The sequence below is a fragment of the Myiozetetes cayanensis genome, unplaced genomic scaffold (assembly GCF_022539395.1).
Source record: "Myiozetetes cayanensis isolate MyiCay16 unplaced genomic scaffold, myiCay2020 scf26, whole genome shotgun sequence".
NCBI classification, from domain to species: Eukaryota; Metazoa; Chordata; class Aves; order Passeriformes; family Tyrannidae; genus Myiozetetes; species Myiozetetes cayanensis.
Window position 1 is genome coordinate 6502004 of NW_026087477.1, and position 22160 is coordinate 6524163.

Genomic DNA, 22160 nt, shown 5'->3' on the forward strand with positions numbered 1-22160 from the left:
GTGGAGTGATCTGAGCACTTGGGGATGCTCTGTGGAGCGATCTGAGCACTTGGAGGTGCTCCATACACTGACCTGGGCACTCAGTGATGCTCCATGAGGTGACCCTGAGCACTTGGAGATGCTCCTGCCCTGGCTCCCAGCCCTCCTGAGCTTCCAGCAGATACAACGCCAATGCGTGGCAGTGGCAGAAACACGGGTGATGCATCCCTGGAAACGCATCCCTGTGCTCTCCTCCTCCCCTGTGCTCTCCTCCTCCCCTGGAGGGGAGTTCCCACCCTCCGTGCAGATGGTGCAGCAAAGCAAACAGCCCTGTAGGAAAGAGGAACTCGGAGCAGCCTCCCGGTGAGTCACATTGCTGGGAAATCCACCTGAAACATCCCGTGGTCCCGGAGGAGCAATCTGCAGGAAACTGAGGGTTCTGTGCTTGTCTGGGTGGCTGAGGAGCAGTTCTAGTGCCATCAGTGCCCTGCCCTGGGCCTGTGGGCAGCTTCCCTCAGCTCTGAGGGTACTGTGGTGGAGTCCTGACAGTCACTCATCATCCTCAGAGAACTTGGAGTTACTTTTCCTCCTGCTCCCTCCTCTCCAGCATCAGGTAATTCCCCAGCACGACCAGCGCTACTGCTGAAGACAAAAAACCTTTTAGTGCTCAGGAAGTTTTTGTGGCTTGCCCCTTGTTAAAAATGGCGTTTATCTAAAAGAGGGAGGGTGGGCTGCTCAGCTTCTGTTTCCTCGCTTAAAAAAAAAAAAAAATCTTGAAAGGAGACAAAGGAGCGAAAAGGGCCAGGCTGGCGTTTTGGTGGAGATGTGGAAAGGCAGCAGAGATAAGGTGGCAGTTGCCTAAAGCTGCTCTTGACAGTGAGATCTGGAGCGGGGCGGATGTGGTGTCTGTACCGGTTAGAAGAAATCAGTCACAGGAAGCCGAGTGGGCTGTGCTGGAAAATGTCAAAGGGCCGATAACACCCTCAGTAATTTGAATTTGAACTGATGGTGTTGGAGCTCTGTGTGTGTTTTAGGTAAAGGTGTGCTCAGAGCCTGTTATAAATGAAAACTGTGCCCCTGCCAGGAGTTTGCACGTCGCCAGACCTTTGTTCTGTTTTGTCAGGGAAGCGCCGCAGTGGTTTCAATAGAATCATTCGACTTCCAGTTCTTCTGGGACACGGTGCTCCCTCAGAGCACAAAGTGTTTTGTATTTAAATGATTTGCGTAGTCGCACAGGTTTAATTAAAAGGGAGGCTTCCTGCCGCGGGTTTTTGTTTGGGTGTGTGTTCTCCGGTTCCTGAACGTCTGTGGGACATCACGGTGAGTTAACTACTCTGGGAACAGCGCGGGGCTCTTGTATGTCCAGGAGAGAATCACCCTGATCCCATCCCGGTGATCTGCCCCGGGGTTTACACCTGGCTCTGGTGAACCACGGAAGGGTTTGGGTTGGAAGGGACCTTAAAGCTCATCCAGTTCCAGCCCTGAAACACGTGTGTTTGCCCGTGGCTTGTGTTTATACCTGAGCCTCGAGGAGGGAAGGGCTGAGCTGCAGAGCTGGGGAGAGCGTGTATATCGAGAGATTTTTGTTTCTAACCTAAATCTGTTGTGTAAAATGCATGACTGGTTTGGGATCCCCGTGTTCACAAGGAAACCTGCACAACCAGGTTACACCTTCAGCTGTCTGCCCGAGGCCAGGTTGGACGGGGCTTGGAGCAACCTGGTCTGGTGGAAGGTGCCCCCTGCCCGTGTCAGGGGGTGGAATGACATGAGTTTAAGGTCCCTTCTACCCAAACCCTGCTGGGATTCAATGATTCTCTGACAGCTGGAGTGAAAAACACCTCCACCTTTTCCCCGGGGCAGGTCTGTGCAGAGATAACCCCCCTTCTCACAGCTCATAAACCCCCCCTCAACTAAACCGCTCTGCTGTTCCAGCCTGGAACGGGGGTGTTGGGCAACATCTGCCGGTTATCTCGGCACTTCAGAGTTGTTTTTTTTTTTTTTTTTTTTTTTTGTTGAGACATCCCTGTCTCAGCTGCCGGTGAATTAAACTATTCCTGGCGTGGCTGGAGCAGAGCGTGGCGTGAGCAGCGACGTGTCCTGCTCAGATGAGTAAGCGGAAAGGGGGACGTGCTTTCCAGGGCTCTGAGCTGCGCCTGGCGTGGCTTTTCCCTCCCGTCAGAGGCTGCAGCGTGGCTGGCTCTGATTGTATTAAGATAAAAGGGCTCTTTCCTTTCGCTCCTGTCGCCCGTCATTGGCGTAAACGCGCTCCTCGCATCACCCGATTTGAACGCGTCTGTCTAATGCGGGTACAAAATAGCAGCCCAAAATCCACTTCTTAAAGAGATCAGGGGTAATGAGATTCGTCTCCAATCAGCTTGAAATCCCTTGAAACAATTAAAGCTCAGCCCGGCAACTCATAAGCGTCAATGGCTTTTGATGAATGGAAACCCGGAATAAAATCGGCGTTTAAGACAACACTTTTTCGTTTAGGTTGATGAAATCCCCCGAGACAAAGCGCTGAGAGAAGCGTAGGAGCCACCCCAAAAAAAGCTGCAAAAACGCTGGGTTTTTTTTTATGAGAACCACTTAAATCTGGGGTGTCCAGGGCTGTGTCCCCGGAGAGGGACCCGAAATCCCCGGTGTGCCGGGGGCTGGGGGCGGGCGTGGGGCCAGAGCCTCCTTAAGAGGCGGCGGTGTGGGGTGACGAGCCGCTTCCAATTGCGAGGCAGCAGCACATGACATAAGATGCTCCAGCTCTGCCTCCTGGGCGCTAGTTTAAAAATAAAGCCTATTCCACGTCGGGCTCGGCGCCGGTGCGGAGCGGAGGCTGCGGGACGGCGATGCGCGGTGAGGATGGAGCCCTGCGGGGTGTGGGGATGGGGGGTGTCTGGGAGCCGAACGGGAGCGTTTCGGGGCTCAGGGAGCGTGAATTTAAATTGTCTGGCTCACTGGGCTCTCTCAGAGCTGCGGGCTGGTTTTGGTGCGGGGTGGAGGTTTCGGCAGGTTTTGAAACGAGCGGAGTGGCTGCGCCCGCGGTCAGAATTTGCGAGTTGCGCCTCTTTGGGGCTGCCTCTCTCGTGTAGCTGCATCCAGTGAAGCTGATTTACCGCAGAATTTGGCTGTGTTTTAATTGTTAAAACCTGTTTTCGCAGGGACGACGCTGTGTGAGTCAGAGGCACGGATGGCACTCGCTGAACCAGTCCCCGTGGCTTATTGTAATTCAGCTCCTGAAGGGAACGGTGAGGTGACACTGAGTGATGTGCTGCCCAGCTCTTCATCCAGGTGGGTCTAATTCGAGGTTTTATTTGATCTGTGTACGTAGTTTGTATTCTAATCTTGCTTAGACTAATTGAAATCATTTTGGAAGAGCCTCTGCAGGGCTCGTGTGTGTGGTGCCTACACTGATCTGCACCAAACTCCTCTAAGAGGCTGCTTAGATTTACAGACTGAAGAGCAGATTAGTGTTTAAGGGTCTATATCTCCCCACAGCATAATGGGATCTGGCTGAATAAAACCTCTTTACCTAAATTTTTTCAGGCTGCTCTGAATTACATGTCATAAGGGGGAGGAAAAAAAGATGACTTGATTGACTGTGAGGGAAATAGCTGGGGCTTTTTTTGCTCATATTACTGGGTCATTTGCATGCTTTGATCATAAAAGCTGGTGGAGAAATGGTGCAGAACTATTGCTACTGAGGATTAATTTGTGCTGAAAAATGTTCTCAATAACGAGGAGGGAACATCTCGTAATCCCTTTGGGGGAAATAAAAAAACATTATTTACTCAGCTCTGGTTGTTGGCTTGGAGATTAGTTCAGGGAAGCAGTTCTGCTTTTGGACAGTACGTGGGATCAGCCATGTCAGGTCTTCTCTGTGCCTTAAATCTTATATTCCCAAAGCAGTTACAGTTGACTATTCCCTAGAAAATCAGAACAAGCATAAACCAGAGGCAAAGGGATTTCCCCCTTACACTCAAATTCTCATAGTGGCTGTGCTGACTTGCCTTGTCTCTGATCTGGTAGAAAGAGAATAAAACCTGGGGTTCAGTGCAAGCCCTGCCTGGATTTGGCTGAGGAATTTGTGTGGGAGCGGAAAAGCTCCCACCTGCGTGCTCTTTTTTTCCCCAGAGCTGCCCTACAGGGTTTTGGGGTCATTGTGATGTCAGGACCCTGCAGCCCTTCCAGAACACCCTGGAGCTGGTGCTGCAGCCCAAATGTTGTCATGGGGAAGAGCAAACACCGAGCACGGGCCTGGTGAAACACCTTCATGATGGCCTGAAGAAAAGGGGCCCAGGTAGGGCAAGGCAAGGTGGAAATTTTGGGTCTCTGGAGTAAAATCTTGGGTCAGCTAAAACTTGGCTTTAGGGCTGTGCTGATGGTCCAGGCAGGGTATTGCCCAGGGCAGGGGAACGAGCAGCAGCTGCCTGGTTGAGGGGTGGGCTGCCCTTCTAGGGACCAAATCCCAAATCTCACAGGGTCTGGCTTCCAGCTCGTGGTCTCAAGTGGGACGTGCCACTTGATTATGCCTTGTCCTCATCATTAGGGCTCTTAGAAAGTCCTTCTGGGAAAGAGCTGGAGGAAGAAAACTGGTTTGCAACCAGGGTCAAGTGGTGTTTCATCAGCTCTTGCAGGGCTGGAAGGAAAAGGGATGACTGGGAGGAGCGTGGCTGGAGCACATGGGATGTTCCTGTTCCCATTCCCTCACAGCCATCTGGTGGGAGCCCCATGGCTTTATTAGGAATACACAAGAGCAAGATTTCCTGTGAAATCAATTTCCTGCTCTTCTGCAGGAAATCTCCGTGGGTTTTTCCACAGGGTGACTTGAGACATGCCCTGGGGCCTCCTCGTTGTTGGACTCGTTTTGCAGACAGGAGATGAGCGCCAGATCCACGTGGCCCTTCCTACCCCCTCCTCATCCTCCTCCTGCTCCTCCTCCCAGCTGCAGATTCTTTGTTTCAGGCACCTGGAGCAGACCTCTGGAATGAAGTGATGGCTGTTTTGGGGCTGATATGTTTATGAGTTACAAGGAAAGCTGCAATTAGGGCAGCATCCATGTGTTCAAAACCAGCCCAGGCAGAGCTTGCATGCTCTGAGGGACCTGAGCCATGCAGGGCAGTGGATTAATAAAATCACCTGCAGGACATCAGGAGCCACTTCAGCATCCAAGGATTTAGTGAAATGAAGTGATGGAGCAAAGCTGCTCATTCAGGGATGACTGCTTTTGCCTTGCAGAACTCCTGAGCCCCACAACATCGAGCCAGGGGAAGATTCCAACATGGAGAGGCATCAGCTGGACTCAGCTGATCCCAAAGGTGAGTGGGGAGAAGTTTGGTCACTGTGGTGTGCATAAAATTATTATTGGAATGAGAGGGGTATTCTTCCAACCATAAGGATGGAAGAAGGAACTCAGGGTGCAGGATGGACTGTCCAGAAGGGTCTTGAACTTAAACTTTGAAGCAACAAAATTTTGAAGTGCTTTAGAGGCTCCCAGTCCAAAATACTGGGGGTTCTGTGGCAAACTTGCCACGAGGAAAAGGTCAGAAAAGGAGGTGTGGGAGGGGGTATAACAACATTTGCTTTTATGTGCTTGATACTTGGGTTTATATTTCTGTCATGGCAGCAAGAAATGTCGAAACCTGAGATGCTGAACCCTTTTGTTTCCGAGCAGCCTCCTCCTCTCCTGCCTCCAGAGTGTGGACAACACAGCGGGATGGGGAGGTCAAGCTGAGGATGGAAGACCAGGGAGCAGGCAGTGAACCACCAAAGACTGTTCACCAGCTCTTCCAAGAGGCTGTCAATAAATATGGGGAGTATTACGCCCTTGCATCCAAAAAAGGTGGCCAGTGGGTCAGGCTGACATACAAGATGTACTATGATGAGTGCTGTAAAGCAGCAAAAAGCTTTCTCAAGGTGAGTGTTTTGTTGAGCTCTTGCTCATATTCCTTGAATCACAGGGTGGTTTGGGTTGGAAGAGACCTTAGAGCTCATCTCATAAAACCTCCTGCCATGGGCAGGGACATCTTCCACCAGCCCAGGGTGCTCCAAACCCTTTCCAACCTGGCCTTAGGCACTCCCAGGGATGGGGCAGCCACAGCTCCTCTGGGCAACCTGTGCCAGGGCCTGCCCACCCTCCCAGGGAAGGATTCCTTCCCCATATCTAATGTAAATCTCTTTTAGTTTAAAACTGCTCCCTCTTGTCCTAGCACTGTGTAAAAAGTCAGTTTAATGTTCACTCATTGAAGTGCTGGAATGGCTGCAGTCAATTATATTTTAAACCTGCAAATTCTCTGAGTGTAGATGAGTCTTTCAGTGACAGGGAAGTACCTGAACACTCCATGGGCACCTTGGTCCTTCCCACAGGGGTTTTGTCTGAATTTGTTGCAAGTTGCTTCCACATTCAACTTCAAAAAAGGCATTTAAGGAAACATTTAAAGTGAGGGTGTTTGAGGTTTTGAGGCAAGCCTGGACACTGCACCTCCAGAGGCTTGGAAATGTTAATCTTTCAAATTAAAAATTTGAAGGGCTGCTTGTGAACCAGCCTTAAATGTCCCACCTGGCCCAGCCTTTTGCCTGTGCTGTTGGGGTTGAGACACTCAGAGAGGGAAACCAGCACTCCATGTTCTTACTGTTATGATGAAGTCTGATTTGTTCAAGTTGTGGTCACCCTGGTCTCACTCCTGTGGTGGGATCTTCCAGTCTGGCACAAAACCAGAGGGAGATTTAAAGACTGGGACTTCTCCAGCTGAAATTTCATCCCAAAGTGTCTCTGACTGTCACTGGAGCTTGTTGCTCTTGTCACTGTTGATATCTGATATATCCAACCCGTATTAAATGTCTCAGGAGGTGTTGTTGTCTAACTTCACCTCTTCTCCATTCCCAGAGGGGACTGAGAGCTCCCTGGATTGCAGGTTTGTTTTGGAGTCAGTGAGCCAGGCATTCCAAGAGCTCAGCAAATCCCTTTTTCCTGCCCACTGACAGCAGGACAGTGGCCTGATGTGGAACTTAACAGGTTCCATCCAGGCTCTTGGGAGGATTTTCAGTGGGAATCTCCCTGTACAACAACACAAACTCTCTCCTTGACCCTGTGTTTGCAGCAGAGATCTGTAAATTAACCCTGGGCTTTCTCTGAAGGAAAAACCAAGAGTGCTGTAATTCCATCTCTTGTTTACAGCTGGGGCTCCAGCGTTTCCATGGAGTGGGCATCCTGGGATTTAATTCTGCTGAGTGGTTCATTGCTGACATTGGAGCAATCCTTGCAGGGTAAGAACGAGTCTTGTCTCTTGGCATGAATTTTGGCACTCAGTAATTGCAGTATCCACATGAGGAGCAGGTTTTGATTAAAACGCCCTCAACTAAACCAACCACAGAAAACCCCCAAACCCAGTTGTTTGTATTTTAATATAATGAAGGAAACTAGAAGCCTCAATTCAGAATGAGTTAATGAGACAAAAATTAATATTTGTGTTTTTAGCCAGATGCTTCTCTCTCAAGATAAGATGACCAGTAGGTTAATCCAAAAGATTTCTTACATACACTGTGATTAAAAATAGGATGGGAAATGCCAGAGAATCTCAGGGCTGGATTTTGACATCTTCCTTCCAGTTTTGGACCCTTATACCACTCTGACATTTCCCATGCCACCCATCAGAGCCTTTGCTCTTGGAATTAAACCCTCCGCTTTCCGTTGTCATTTTATGGGATATTCTTCTTAAAATTTTTCCTCTGAGAAGGTCTGAATTTTGCCAGCAACTCTTCTCTTCCTCTAACTCTGTGTTTTGTGCTTTTCTGTTTTGTTTTTTTCCCCTCCTTTTCCCTTGCAGGGGCTTTGCTGTTGGGATCTACACAACAAACTCTCCCGAGGCCTGTCAGTACGTGGCAGAGAACTGCAGTGCTGATGTTATAGTGGTGGAAAACCAGAAACAGCTGCAGAAAATCTTAGAAGTAATTCCATTTTTCAGATGTCTTGGTGGGAGGTGGTTACAGCATCCTGTTGACGTTCTGGGAGGGCAATACCCGAGGGGAATGCTGGCTCTGAAAGCAGAGGTGAACTGGCTGAGCCTCCTCGGTGTCTGGTGATGGGTTGTCACTGGCTCTGAGCCTCACAAGGGGTGAAGAGGTGGTTTCCCTTCGTAAAGGGAAGCCAAAAGGAACACCTGAGCAGCCTCTGTGTTGTCTGGCAACATCCCAGCTCAAATTATGAGTTTCTAGTGAGGCTTCCCTGTTGTTTCAGCAGCACAGATGGGATTCTCTTGGCTTTACGTAAAACAGCAAATAGCAGCAGCATGTCAAGGGGTGGGTTATGTGGCCTGGAAGGGACAAGCAGGATTTGCTCCTTCTCATGAATCTCCCTTCTCAACACAGATTGAGGATAGGCTGCCTCAGCTGAAGGCCATTGTCCAGTATGGGGAAGAGATAAAGGAGAAGAGACCAAACCTGTACTCGGTAAGTCCTGGTTGTGTTCAGGTGGTGGCTCCAAGTGCCTGTCACCTTCCACGGGACCTTAAACATCCCTGCCCTTGGAATGGGGTGGAATGAGGTGGTCTTTAAGGTCCCTTCCAACCCAAAGCAGTGTGGGACTGTGTGGCTGTGAGCCCATGGGCTGGTGTTGGCCGTGGTGAGGGATTGCCTGCCCCGCTGGGCAGGAGCTGTTGTGCAAACCCAGCTAATCCCTGCTGAAAGGAGGGTGTTGGGTTACCAACCTCTGCAAGGCAGCCCCAGGTCCCACAGTTACTCCAGTGAGCACCAGGGTTGCTACAGAGCTGGAAAAGCTGCTCAGGGTGGGTCTGCCTCCTTTCTGCTTCTCTTGTGGCAGCCAGAAAACAGTGTGGGCTGACAGTATCTTCCAGAGGCTTGGACATAAAGAATGGCTTCCTTCTCTTCACATGTAGCAAAGGGTTTAATTTTCATGTGAAAGATCACAGAGTGATGGAGCTCTTCTCTTCTCTGCACAGTGGAGTGAGTTCATGGAGCTGGGCAAGGATGTCCCAGACACTCTGCTGCACTTGGCCATCGCTGCACAGAAGCCCAATCAGTGCTGCACCCTCATCTACACCTCGGGGACCACAGGGCAGCCCAAGGGGGTCATGCTCAGCCACGACAATGTGAGTGTCTGCTCTGTCCTGCTGCCACCCCTGGAGCTGTGAGAGATTAGCTGGATTCATTCCAGAATCATGGAATGTCCTGAGCTGGGAGGGACCCACAGGGATCCTCCAGTCCAACCCCTGGCCCTGCCCAGGACACCCCAACAATCCCCCCTGTCCCTCAGAGCGTTGTCCAAACGCTCCTGGAGCTCTGGCAGCCTTGGGGCCGTGCCCACTGCCCTGGGGAGCCTGGGCAGTGCCCACCACCCTCTGGGGGAAGAACCTTTCCCTGAGATCCATCCCAACCCCCCTGGCACAGCTCCAGCCCTTCCCTGGCTCCTGTCCCTGGTCCCAGAGCAGAGCTCAGCGCCTGCCCCTCCGCCTGCCCTCGGGAGGAGCTGCAGCCCCCGAGGAGTCTCCCCTCAGTCTCCTCTGCTCCAGCTGAATAAGCCAAATGCCTGATGTTGGGATCACAGGATGTTGAACCTGTGTTTGTGCCTGTGTGTTCTGTGCTGTCCCTGCCTGGAAGGGCCATCCCTGACCCCCCCTTGGGTTCTGTTCCAGCTGACGTGGACGGCACTGGTGGCCGGACGGTCCATCATGCTCACGGACCCCAAGGAGAGGCAGGAGCAGGTGATCAGTTACCTGCCCCTCAGCCACATCGCTGCCCAGATGTCTGATATCTGGTCAGCCATGACCTTTGGAGTGCAAGTTTACTTTGCTCAGCCAGATGCACTGAAGGTAAAAGCTTAATAGTAAACCTACACCCACCTGCCTGCTTGTACAAAACAAGACCGTGTTAACCCCTGGTTCTGAAAGCTTTGCTGGTTGGGTTTACTTGCCCAGTGACCAACTGCCCCTGTTGGTTTTAGAGCCACTCTGACCTTTGCCTTTTGACTCTGTCCCAAGCCTGGGAGAAGCTGACCCAGCACTTCACAGCTGGGACCTGCTGAGTGTCTCACCTGACACCTTCCCCCACCCCGACAGCTACTTGAGCAACAGTTTTGTGTTTGCTCTGTCCACATTGCACAAGTTAAATCCGTAACACCACTTCAGTCTGTGGCCTGAGAAAACGATTCTTCTCCCTGTGCTGTGTCAACATGGACCCTTGCTGCCTTCCCAGTTTTCATTGGAATGCCCTGGGGGGTTCCTTTCTGCAGAAAATGAGCAGCTCCTCAGAGCTCGTGGCTGACCCCAAGTCTGTGGTGAAGCACTTCTAAAATCTGCATCAAATTCTGCTTGTCTCAGGGCAGCTTGGTGGAGACCATGAGGGAAGTGAGGCCAACTGCTTTTCTGGGGGTTCCTCGTGTCTGGGAAAAAATGGAAGAGAAGATGAAATCCGTAGGGATGAAATCGTCGGCACTGCGGAGGAAGGTGGCCTCGTGGGCCAAGGGAGTGGGGCTGCAGACCAACCTGAAGAGGATGAATGGGTAATTACGAGCTGCAATTAAGGGATGTTCATGAGTGCTAGGAGAACTTTGCCATGAAATCAGGGATTATGTTCCATTCAGGGGTTATGTCCAACGTAACAGGTCAGATTTATGGGCAACAAAGCCAAACTTCAGGGTGAGCAGCAAAGGCTGGAGGGCAAATAATTCGTTGTTTTACTAAGTAAACTAAAACTGGGATGAAGAGGAAAGGAGGAAGGGAGAGAAGTTCTTCTTGGAGGCTGAGACCTCGTGCCCCTTGTCCTCCTGCAGGTACTCCGAGGTGCCGGTGAACTTCCGCCTGGCCAAACACCTGGTGTACAGGAAGGTGAGGAAGGCCCTGGGGCTGGACCGCTGCACCAAGTGCTACACAGGGGCTGCTCCCATCACCAGAGAGACCCTGGAATTCTTCCTGAGCCTGAACATTCCCGTGCTGGAGCTGTATGGGATGAGTGAGAGCTCTGGGCCTCACACCGTCTCCCTCCCTCAGGCCTTCAAGCTCACCAGGTGAGAGCAGGGGGCAAGGGCGAGGTCGAGGTTTTCTCCTGTGTCTGACACGTCCATCTCTCCTCATGCAGCTCGTCCTGAGCTTTGCTGCCACTAAAGGGTCACTGGGGAGGGGAGGAGGTTCCTTTGGCCACATCTCACAGATGGAGATCTGCCAAGGGCAGCAGCAGCAGCAGCAGCAGGGAGACTTAAATTGAACTTGACTGGATTCTAGAGGGGCTGGTGGGAAGAAGGAAGAGCTGGTAACTCCAACCTGCACTTTAGTGGCAGTGAGGGTGCCTTTGAGTGGCTCGTTCAGTCTGCACAGTAAAAGTTTGCTGCCAAGAACATAAATCTTCTCACTCAGAGCTCAGGTGTGGAGAACAATGAGTGGAAAACATCAGGTGTGTGAGCGCTGATCTCTGCAATAACAACACTTGCTGTACCTCCCCTCACATGAGCAGATGCCTTTTGAGCTCCTTCCTGAAGCCATTGTGCTAAAAAGCTGCTGGGCTTTGTTCAAGCTCGAGAGGGTGCTGCTGTAATCTCTGCTTGAACTGAATTTGAAATAAGTTATTGCCATGGGTCTGTGTTCTCTTCCAGCTGTGGGAAGGCACTCCCAGGTTGCCAGACCCTGATCCATAAACCAGACAGGGATGGCACTGGGGAGGTCTGCTTCTCAGGGAGGCACATCTTCATGGGCTACCTGAACATGGAGGACAAAACCAAAGAGGCCATCGATGAGGATGGGTGGCTGCACTCAGGTGACCTGGGCAAGCACGACAAGGATGGATTCCTCTACATCACAGGCAGAATTAAAGGTAACTCATCCCCTGACCTGGTTGTCTTGGTGCTGTGCAGCACTGTGTGGAGTCACAGAGTCATGAGGCTGGGAGGGACATCAGGGCATCCAGCCATTCCCCCAGCACTGCACCACTAACCCACGTCCCCACATCTACACCTCTCTTAAATCCCTCCAGGTGACTCCACCACTGCCCTGGGCAGCTTTTCACCCAGAACACCCTTTCAGTGAAGACATTTTCCCAGAATCCAGCCTAAACCTCCCCTGGTGCAGGGGGAGGCTCTGCTGGTGGTGTGGTTTGTGTGGCTTGCACAGATTATTTCAGTCTGGAGTTCCTGGCTCTGAGAGTGTGACAGGGAGCGTGGTGGGAGGAGAGGGGTGGCCCCTGGAACCAGGGTGTGTTTGCAGAGTGGGGGAGAAACCCTGGGATTTCAGCAGCAGCACTTAATGCTTTGTGGGCTTGTTGTGCCACCAGTTTCAGGAGCTTGGCTCTTGGGTGACCTCCAAGGAAAACAACAGCTCAACCCTGTTGTGCAAGTTAAGAACCTTTCAGCAACGAGGTTCTTGGGACACCTCTTTGAGCAACCCCAAACAAAACCAACAAGCGAGACCTCCAACCTCAGCAAATCTTTCTTTGGTTTCTGATAATTTAGGTGCCACCTCAGGTGCTTGAGAGTCCCAGGGGTGTGTGACAGGGCCCACTGAGTGTCCCCAGGCTGCAAACACCTCCAGAGCACTGAGGCAGCTCTCACAGGGCTCTGTGTGTGTGTGTTCATGGCCCCAACTCTTCTCTCCTGGCCTGGCTGGAGACATGGAGTCATCATTAGGCTTGGGAAAGCCTTCTAAGATCATCAAGTCCAACCATTCCCTCAGCACTGCCCAGGCCAGCACTAACCCCTGTCCCCAAGTGCCACATCCACACATTTTCTGAACACTTCCAAGGCTGGTGATTCCACCCCTTTCCCAGTCCTGGTGTGCCACCTTCCCCACTCACCGTTTGATCCAGGAGACGTCAAGGGGCTGTTGAGTTGTTTCAGGCTGTGGGAAGGGGAGAAGCTCCAGGCATTAACCAAGACTTGCCTGTTTTCCAGAGCTCATCATCACTGCAGGAGGGGAGAACATTCCTCCCGTTCCCATCGAGGACGCCGTCAAAAACGCCGTTCCCATCATCAGCAATGCCATGTTGGTTGGGGACAAAGCCAAATTCCTGGCAATGCTTCTGACACTAAAGGTAATGGAAAACAGGGAGGGAACCCACCTGTGGCGCTGAATGTGGATCAGTTCCAGGGAGGAAGAGGATTGTTGCACGTTTTTGGTGTCTTGTGGAGACAGGAGGCTCTGGGGGGCACAGTTGGTGGTAGCTGAGCTGCAAAGAGCAGCTGTAACCACAGCAAAGTTGTCACTTGCTCAGACCACCCTGTTCAGGGCAACTCTTTCCGTGCCAGAAAAGAAAGAGAAGGAAAAGGCTTAAAAGTGAGGCTGAAAAAGGAAACTCTTCTGCTTTTCTCCCCTGGTTTAGTCTCTCCCAAGCAGTCTGGGCAGTAAGCAGCTGTCAGGGGTTGCTTTGTCAGACTCTGGCTTCAAACTCCACCAGGACACATCCATGGTGGTCCCACACAGGCTTTGCAGGACAGTGGGAATTAGTGAGACTGAGGACCAACAGCCTCACCTGGGGCAGGAGACCCGAGCCAGGCCCTTGTCGTGGTTCTGTGCTGTGTGTGGTGACTGTGGGGTGCAGGGAAGTGAACTGTGGCCCAGAAAAGGTCTGGAAAAAAGTGATTAACTTTGGACAGCACAGGAGGGATTTGGCAGATCTGTTTGGTCCTTGGCACCGAGGCAGCTCCTGGGCAGGCAGAGCTCTGAGGGCAGAGCTCCGTGTTTTGTCCCAAGTGTCCATGGGCTGCCAGGGTTTGGATGAAGCTGGAGGGGCTGGTGGAGTGACAGTTGGGAGCAGGGCAGGAAGGGGGCCCTGGCACCAGCCCAGGGCAGCGTTTTGGGGCTGGAGACCCCTTAGTGCAGAGGGAATCAGGTGCTCAGCAATTCACAGTGACCTGTTGTGGCTCGTCCTGCAGTGCAAGGTGGATGCAGAGACGGGTGAGCCGGGAGATGAGCTCACTCCAGAGGCTCTGGAATACTGTCAGAAGCTGGGCAGCAAGGCCACAAAGGTCTCTGAAATCATCAGCAGCAAAGACAAGGCCATCTACGCCGCCATCCAGAAAGGCATCACAGCGGTCAATGAGGGAGCCACCTCCAACGCCCAGAAAGTCCAGAAGTGGATCCTTCTGGAGAAGGACTTTTCTCTCTTTGGTGGAGAGCTTGGTGAGTGGTGGGTGAGGCATCTGCACCCTTTCCTTGGCTGTTGAACAGCAGCATAACCAGGACCCCCAAAACAGAGCTCCCCGTGGCCTTTCCTCGCTGAGGCTTTTCCATGCTGCAGTTTTGGGGGGTGGGATGAGCTGGGAGGAATTCCCACCTGGAGGGGAAACCAGCAGCACCGAGCTGAGCTGTGCTCTGCTCACCCTTGTCCTGAGCTGGAAGGGACCCACAAGGATCACCAGTCCAATCCCTGGCCCTGCCCAGCACACCCCAACAATCCCCCCTGTCCCTCAGAGCGTTGTCCAAACGCTCCTGGAGCTCTGGCAGCCTTGGGGCCGTGCCCACTGCCCTGGGGAGCCTGGGCAGTGCCCACCACCCTCTGGGTGATGCTGTGCTGCTCCTGCTCACGGGGAAGGAGGGAGGGAGATTCCATTAATCCCAAAGACAACTTCAGAACTGGTCACTGTTCCTGTGTTCCACCTCTCCCTCCAGATCTTTGCTCCCTGTGGCTCCCTCACCACTAAACCTTGTGCTGATTCTCCACAGGCCCGACCATGAAGCTCAAGAGGCCGGTGGTGGCACAGAAATACAAAGCCCAGATCGCTCAGTTTTACTCAGATTTGGACACTCCCAACGGGGAGACCTCGGCCCGGCAGTAGCCCAGAGGAGATCCCCCAGCTCCCCAGAAAGGATTCCCTGGATCCTGTTGGAATAAAGAGGCTCTGCCATCACGCAGCCCCTCGGCATAGCTTTGCTGTCCATGTTCTGGCCGTGCCCTGCAGCGTGGTGAGCGTGGTCAGGCCCATGTTCTCCTGTGTCTGTGTTCCCTGGTGAGATATCCCAAGTACCTCAAGCTCTGTTATTTTTTTATTCCCATTTTTATAAGGGCCAATGCAACATTTACCTTCAGTCCACGTGATGTTATGTTTTAACCAAAGTTTTCTTTTTTTTTTTTTTTTTTTGTTTTATTTCTTCCTGAGCTGAATGTAAAGCAGGAGCTGTAAATCAGGAGCTGCACTTTCCCTGCTGAGGGAGAAAGGCAGATTCCACTTCCCAGCAGTGTCCCTGCTCCCTCCCTCTGCACGTTTCCCTGCATGCTGGTGGCATCTGTGTCCTTTCAAATCTCTTTCCCCACAAACCCTGTCTGAGGTGACTGCACACACCTGTGGAGGTGAAACCTCTCATGGACTGGGTTTGTCTGTGCAATATTTTTGATTTTTTTAATTTTTAATTTTTTTTTGGAGTTATAATGAAGCCATAAATCGTACTGTTGAAGTAGAATCCATGGCTGTTGTTCTGGAAGTGATTTACTCCAGGGACTATTTATAAGGCTTGTGTACAATGTGTGAAATCTTGTCTGTTATCTTGCAATCTAGAAATGTTGTGGTGTCTGAAGTGGGGGGTGGGTGGACTGAGGGTTTGTAGCTGTGCTTGGAGAGAGGAGACAGTGCTGGGAACCCAGAGGTTCTTCTGAAGGTCCGTGATCAGCCATCCCAGCAGCTGTGAAGGTCCTTCCCACGGGATTCATTGGCTGTAGGATTAGGGACCTACAAAGCTGGAGGGAAGTACCTGTAACCAGCAGCTCCTCCTGGGTCTCCTCTACGTGGATCTGCCTGGGAATCCCAACAGCAAATGAAGGAAAATGGGTTATTTCAAACCAGAAATCCTCACCTGGACTCAAGTGGGACAGCCCAGCCCTGATTCCAAGTAACTCTTCCCATGGAAAAGGAGGAGCAGCGGGAGCTCTGTGCTGGTGTCACACCCTGGCTGTGCTGGGCATGGACTGGACCTGGGCACCCCAGGGGAGGGTTAAACCCCAAAGTGTCTCTGATCTGGGCTCAGGGAAATTCCCCCTGCCCCGGTGGAAGGGTGGGAAATGCACTGCTGTCCCTGCTGCTCCTGCCTGCAGAGGAGTGTTCTGAGCTGCTGGGTTTGCTGTGTCTCCAGTGGTTGGAAGAGGAATGTGAAATAAACAAACTCTGCAGTTTGTGTCTCCCGACTCCTGGGTCATTCCTGGAAAACGTGGATGGGAGGGCCTGGGGCACAGGGCTGGGAGCAGCCAAGGGTTGGGGCACTGGGAGAGGAGCAGCCAGGGCTGCTCCCTTGGGAATCCTTGAGGCTGGAGCTGCTCCTGGGGCAGCCCAGGGCTGTGTGACATTCCCACAGTGGGAATCCCCACCCTGGGGAACCTGTGCCAGAGCTCTGGGCCCTGGTTTGGGCTTGGGAAATGGTCTGGCATGTTCTGGGAGCAGCGGAGACTCCCCCAAATCCCACGGGAGCAGAGGAGGAGCACTTGCACCTCTCTTACTCTGGCCTGTTCCCCCTCACATGAACCAACTAAAGTCCAGTGTATTAAAGGACATCAGAGCCTTCCCCCACCATCCTGTCCTTAAAACAATTCCCTTTTCCTTGGCTTTTCACCTCCCCCTGCAGCCAAAGGCATCACCAGCTTTGGTGCCTCTAATGGGAAACATTTTCCACGAGGAGGTGCCACAGTGTCATCCCTGGAGAAGCAACACAACAACCAAAAACCACTTGAAGTTTTACTTTTCCATCTTACTTTATTTCACTTTTTCTAGAAAATTCCTCCATAGTTCCACAAATTTAACAAAAAGTTTAAAATTCAGGACCAACAATCCTGTAACGTATTACAAACATGAGTTTTTTTTTTTTTATTATTATTTCTTTTTTAAATCTTGCAGTTAGTCTTGGGCCAGCTGCATTTCTTACAGCTGAGTGAAGAACTCATCTCCCAACACAACTTTAAAAATCCTCAAGTGACGAGGTATTTAATACCTCGGCTCTAGGCAGAAATACAATTAAAAATTCTCTAGAAGTTGAAGTACTTACATTTTTTTTTTTTCTTTTAGGAGTGCAAACTCATCTTGTCAGTTTTTGATGGCTATTTCACGCCCCAGGGAAGCCACACCGAGCGATTTGGGTCCTTTTGAGCACTAACACCTGTCCCAGGTGCACCAGGGGTGGCCACAGCGTCACCCCTGGGCCAGCAGAGAGGAGCCTCATCCGAGCACAAGGGGCTCCCAGTGCATCCCCAGTGGAAAAATCCGTGGAACCAGAGCGACTCGGGCGCCTCCGCGCAAGGGACGCGTCAACCTCTCTCGCCATCAAACAACGTTCCAAGATCTGACATTTAAAAAAAAAACTGCTTCTGGATTGTTGCATCAACTGCTTGGCTGGTTCTGATGCTCCCACCGCACCCAGCGATCCCACGGGTGGCAGAGTCATTGCACTTCCATGGATTCAGCCCGGCCGCAGCCGGCCTCGCTACCTACGGCTCCCAAACTCCGGCTGGGCTTTGGCTCCAGCCTTCCTTCCTTCCTTCCTTCCTTCCTTCCTTCCCTCCTTCCTTCCCTCTTTTTTTTTTTTTTAAAAATTTTTCCTTTTTTAATACATGTCAGTAATGAAAGCCTCAAGGCTTAATACACAGCAGACCAGGACCCAGGACAACGCTCCCGGCCCCTCTTCTGCCCTCGGATCCGAGGGCCAAGGACGACGAGGAGCCGAGTCCTGATCTCACCTCCAACACGATTCAACTCACAGCAACTCTGGAAGCCTTCGGGGCTGAGCAGCACCTGGCTTGTGCCACCAGCAACATGATGAAGGACACGGAAAAGTAACAGAGTCCTGCCCGTTTTCCTTGGAAAAACCATTATGGCTACAAGTCAATTTTGGGATTTTTCTTTCCTTTTTTTTTTTTTTCTTTTTCTCCTTTTTTTAACAACGCAAGCTACGACACATCCTCGAGGACCTGAAGCAATGCCCGCAGCAGCACTGCCCCCTCCTTCCTAGAGTACAATAATCCATCCATGCTCTCAAGAGTGACACAAGAACAAACACTTTATCCACAAAAAACCTGTACACGGCCTGTTCAGCACAGCGTTCAGCCAGCCTAGAGGGGATCTACACAGGGAACTCCAAGGGGACACAACATGAGGCCCAAATCTGACCATCCTCTGCTTGTGGAGTCGTTCCTCCTGTGCTCCCCGACGCTACCACATACCCCAAAAAACAACAACTCCGTAGAACAACTAAGTACTTGCAAGAAACCTTTTTTTAGTAACAAATCAGCATGTGCACACACTGGAGAAGAACTATTGCTGGGGGGGGACAATCCTACCTCGGGTTCTCAGGGGGGGAATTATAAACAGTCTAAAAAAATCCACGTGTAAAATACTTCTTATAAAAACCAAACCAAACCCCTCTCAGTGCTCAGCAGGCTTGACCAAGAAAAGTCCCTTCCAGGACAGGACGATGCCGCGGCCGCCTCCAGCCACGTTCAGGAACACCCTCCCACGTGTGTTCTTGGACTGGCTGGGAGCTGGCTGAGCACGTGGATGTTGACTGAGAAGGGGCAGGAGGGAGGTGGCACCTCTGTCCCCCCACGGGGCACCTCTGGAGGCCGTGGATAGTCCCAGAAGTGCTGCCACACGGAGCTGTGGGAGCGACAAACCCGGCTGGGGAGAGGTGGCAAAGGGACCTGAGGCCACCACGGCTGCTCCTCTGGTTTGGGGACAGGACAGTGCCACCAACCCCCACGCCATGGCGGTGCCAGGGAGCCCAGTGTGGGGCACAAAGCTGCCACAGATCCAACAGGGACATGAGGAGTTTGCAGGTACCCACCACAGGGTCTGTGGCCGCCGTCCTCCACCGCAGGCACATCCCAGCTCCTGCTCTCCCCACTGTCCTCCACCTCCTCAGGGTTCCCATCCAGGCTTGGCATCGTCCATCAGGAAAGAAAACAGCTGAGATCACTGGTGTGACAGGGTTTGCACCTGGCATGAGCTTGAGTTTTTATATATATATATATATATATATATATACACACACACATATATATATATATATAGACACACACACACGACACATGAAAGGTGGTACAAGGACAAAATTAACGGGAATCGGGTCAACATGACCCAACTCAAACAAGCTTATCATCATATTGCCACTTCAGTTGATTAGTTGCAACATTTCCATGATAAAGAAAGTGGGGGGGAACCCAAAACAAGGGACAGCAAACCTGGAGCGGTGCGACCCCCCCCGGGAGCACCCACTGCTCCCTCACTGCCTGTGCCCCATTTGGCAAAAGCTTCACACCCCCCTGGGAAAAACGAGCAATTCCTTGGAAAATACTGAATTTTAGGGAGCAGGAGCGGAACAGGGCTTGGATGGAGGCAGCGGGATTCCTGCACATCCACCTGGACAACACTTGGAGGTCAATCCTAGTTTGACTAGAAATAAAGGAAAGGTTCTGGATTAGTGTTTCTGTTTCCTGCCTTTCCTGCACAGGCAGAGGGGCGGCAGAGGGAGGAGGGAAACAAACCTGACTCCACTTGTGTTTTACATCAGCATCTCCCAGGTCGTGTCCAAAGATCAAGTTCTCCCTTGTTTTGGTTTTCCCAAAGTACAGCCACTACTATAGGGGCCACTGTAGGAGATTCCTCTTTGAGAACACAGAACAAAACCAAATCACGTGTTTTGGCAAAGTTATCCAACACTGACAAATGGAAAAGACGAGGGGTGAGCCCCTTCTGGAGGCGTGGGATGTGTGGAGGTTGCTGTCCAGCTTCCTTACACTACAAATCGTCCACAAGAGGCAATTAACAGACGAGTCAAATCTTATTAAGCGCCTTCCCCTGCCAGAGCCATTAAAAAAAAACAACAGAAAAACACACCCTTAAGATCATAAGACCCAACTAGGCCCTTCTTATACATACAGTACATACATATATATAATATATATATATATAAAATATACAGCTTACAGTTTTGGAGTCCTATTACAGTTAAAGCAGACTGAAAGGAGTGGGACTTTGTTTAGGAGCTCAGATCAACAAACAAGACATCTCCAAAGCCCAGTGGGAGACAGCAGGTTCCAGAGGCCTCTTCAGCGAGCACAGGGAGCTGGGGGTCCTGTTCCCACCGGGAGCCGAGTTACAGCAGTGCTCTGGACCGAACCGCGGCGGAACCACCGGCAATTCCCAGCTGGAATCCGTCCCCTCTCCTCTGCAGCAGACCAGCAGGATCCCGGGAAGCCTCCTCTGTCACCAGTCTCTTTGTAAAAGCCCACCTGGCTTGGTAGAGCTGCAGGGATCAGGACGCTCCCGAGGTTTGGTGACGGGGGGGGGGAAGAAAAAACCAAAACCATCGTCCGCACTCCCTCGGATCTCAGAGACGCCTGAAAAAATGTGCTCTTGAAACACGAGTTGCTTGAAAGTTAAAAACCAAAAAAAAATAAAAAAAAAAAAAGGTTTGTGCAGCGAAGTTGCAGCTCGTCTGCTCTGCCTGGGGCCCGGCCCGGCCTCCACACGGAGCCAGGGAGGGCAGACTCAGCAGGACGGGCGCTGGTTTGAAGCCTACGAGAAAGTGCAGCTGGCTGAGCGTTCCTAGAGCATGGCTGTTCTCTAAGGCAGTGCTTCGGGTGAGGCAGGAGGATAAGAAGGCCTAGTTCCATGGGTTTTCCTGGTACCAATGAAGGGGGTTTCTGGTTTCAGAGCAGCCTGCTTCCCTCAGGCCAAGCGTCATGTGGCCACCGCCTCCAGGTAGCTCTGCAGCTTGCGGACGGTCGTCTCGTCCAGGGAGAAGAGGTCGAAGTCAAAGGTTGTGTTGGTGACGTTGAAATGCCCGGTTTCCTCAATGAGATTCACGATCTGGGGCGGGAAAGGGGACAGGAAGGATGTACAGAGAGCCCATCAGGGGTAGGCACAGCAGAGAGAGCAGGTGTGGAGAACACACCCAGTCGCCCCTTTGGGACAGCCTCGGAGATGAGGATGCCTTGCTACAAAAACACAAACCAGCTCCTGCTGCATGGCTGACTAGCTCAGCCTGGACAGTGATGTGGGCATGTTTCCTTTTAACCATGGAATTATGGAATATCCTGAGCTGGGAGGGACCCACAGGGATCATCCAGTCCAACTCCTGGCCCTGCCCAGGACACCCCAACAATCCCCCCTGTCCCTCAGAGCGTTGTCCAAACGCTCCTGGAGCTCTGGCAGCCTTGGGGCCGTGCCCACTGCCCTGGGGAGCCTGGGCAGTGCCCACCACCCTCTGGGGGAAGAACCTTTCCCTGAGATCCATCCCAACCCCCTGGCACAGCTCCAGCTGTTCCCAGGCTCAGGGCCTGCCCCTCCACCTCCCCTCAGGAGGAATCTGTCAGTCAGACCAAGCTGTCAGTCAGACCAAGCTGTCAGTCAGACCAGCAGTTCCCAGCTCTGGGACCACTGCCAGGATGGAGAGGGAAGATGCCCACATTGCACTCCCGCATCTTTTCCAACAAAAAGCGTCAGGTCCACAGCTGATTTTTATACTTTTCTCTCCATATCTCTGCTTTCAAAGCAAAGCAGACCCTCTCAGGAAGGGTCAAGCATCCCAGGGGTCTGGCTGAGACCCCTGGACACACGGATTCCCAGGGGACAGCGGGTGTCAGGGTGTGTACCTGCTGTAGCACGTTGCGCTCCCGTAGTGCCATGAGTCGCCTGTGGAGCTCCACCAGCTCATCTGTGTAGGCCTGTGCAGGGACAGAAACAGTGACACACGTGGGGTGTTTGAAGGCTGCCCAAGGGACTTCTCTAGTGAGGATCAGAGAAATTTGAGGCCCTTTCAGGTATGTTCCTACTCCAAATTTTTCCCTGCAGTGGGAAATGCAGGATTGTTTATGTGCTCAACGTGTTTGTTGTTTTAATGTAAGACTGGTTTGATTTGTGTTTTTTTTTTATTTTATTTTACTTTTATTTAGGCAGCCAACAATAGGTCTGTATCAGCAAAGCTGAACTCATTTAATTCACAGAACCAGAGAATCATAGAATGGTTTGGGTTGGGAGGGATCTTAAAGCTCTTCCCATTCCACCCCCTGCCACAGGCAGGGACACCTTCCACTAGCCCAGGTTGCTCCAACCTGGTCCTGGGCACTTCCAGGGATGGGGCAGTCACAGCTTCTCTGGGCAACCTGTGCCAGGGCCTTCCCACCCTCCCAGGGAAGAATTTCTTCCTAATATCCAATCTAAACCTGCCCTCCTGCAGCTTAAGGCCATTCCCCCTTGTCCTGTCACTACATGT

At 51.9% G+C, this 22160-nt stretch overlaps 2 protein-coding genes across 4 annotated transcripts in view; one reads left to right on the top strand and one right to left on the bottom strand.

Annotated features, from left to right (window-relative positions):
* Window positions 1–62: 62 nt before the first annotated feature.
* On the top strand, window positions 63–16077 carry ACSBG2 (acyl-CoA synthetase bubblegum family member 2). 2 transcript variants are annotated; one of them, XM_050321385.1, is made up of 15 exons: window positions 63–592; window positions 3132–3261; window positions 5209–5288; window positions 5645–5886; window positions 7148–7236; window positions 7797–7917; window positions 8338–8418; window positions 8928–9077; window positions 9621–9797; window positions 10305–10486; window positions 10757–10990; window positions 11573–11790; window positions 12863–13002; window positions 13844–14090; window positions 14634–16077. In XM_050321385.1, the coding sequence occupies exons 2-15, from the start codon at window positions 3161–3163 to the stop codon at window positions 14744–14746; spliced, it is 2175 nt and encodes a 724-aa protein (XP_050177342.1). In that variant the 5' UTR covers window positions 63–592; window positions 3132–3160; the 3' UTR covers window positions 14747–16077. The 2 variants fall into 2 exon arrangements, with proteins under 2 accessions (XP_050177342.1, XP_050177341.1); XM_050321384.1 differs by lacking the exon at window positions 63–592 and adding an exon at window positions 2681–2826.
* Window positions 16078–16628: 551 nt separating this feature from the next.
* Window positions 16629–22160, bottom strand: part of MLLT1 (MLLT1 super elongation complex subunit) — a 31932-nt gene continuing 26400 nt past the window's right edge. For both annotated transcript variants that reach the window (XM_050321422.1, XM_050321420.1), the window contains exons 11-12: window positions 21541–21612; window positions 16629–20755 (exon numbers count right to left, since the gene is read on the bottom strand). In XM_050321422.1, coding sequence (XP_050177379.1) covers window positions 20627–20755; window positions 21541–21612 — 201 coding nt within the window. In that variant the 3' untranslated portion in view covers window positions 16629–20626. The remainder of the gene's footprint in view (window positions 20756–21540; window positions 21613–22160) is intronic.

Bases quoted from the DNA above. Each gene is read 5' to 3' on its own strand.
- ACSBG2 (XM_050321384.1), top strand. The intron at 7,237-7,796 runs GTAAGAACGAGT...TTTCCCTTGCAG, and splicing joins ATTGGAGCAATCCTTGCAGG to GGGCTTTGCTGTTGGGATCT. The intron at 14,091-14,633 runs GTGAGTGGTGGG...GATTCTCCACAG, and splicing joins TCTCTTTGGTGGAGAGCTTG to GCCCGACCATGAAGCTCAAG.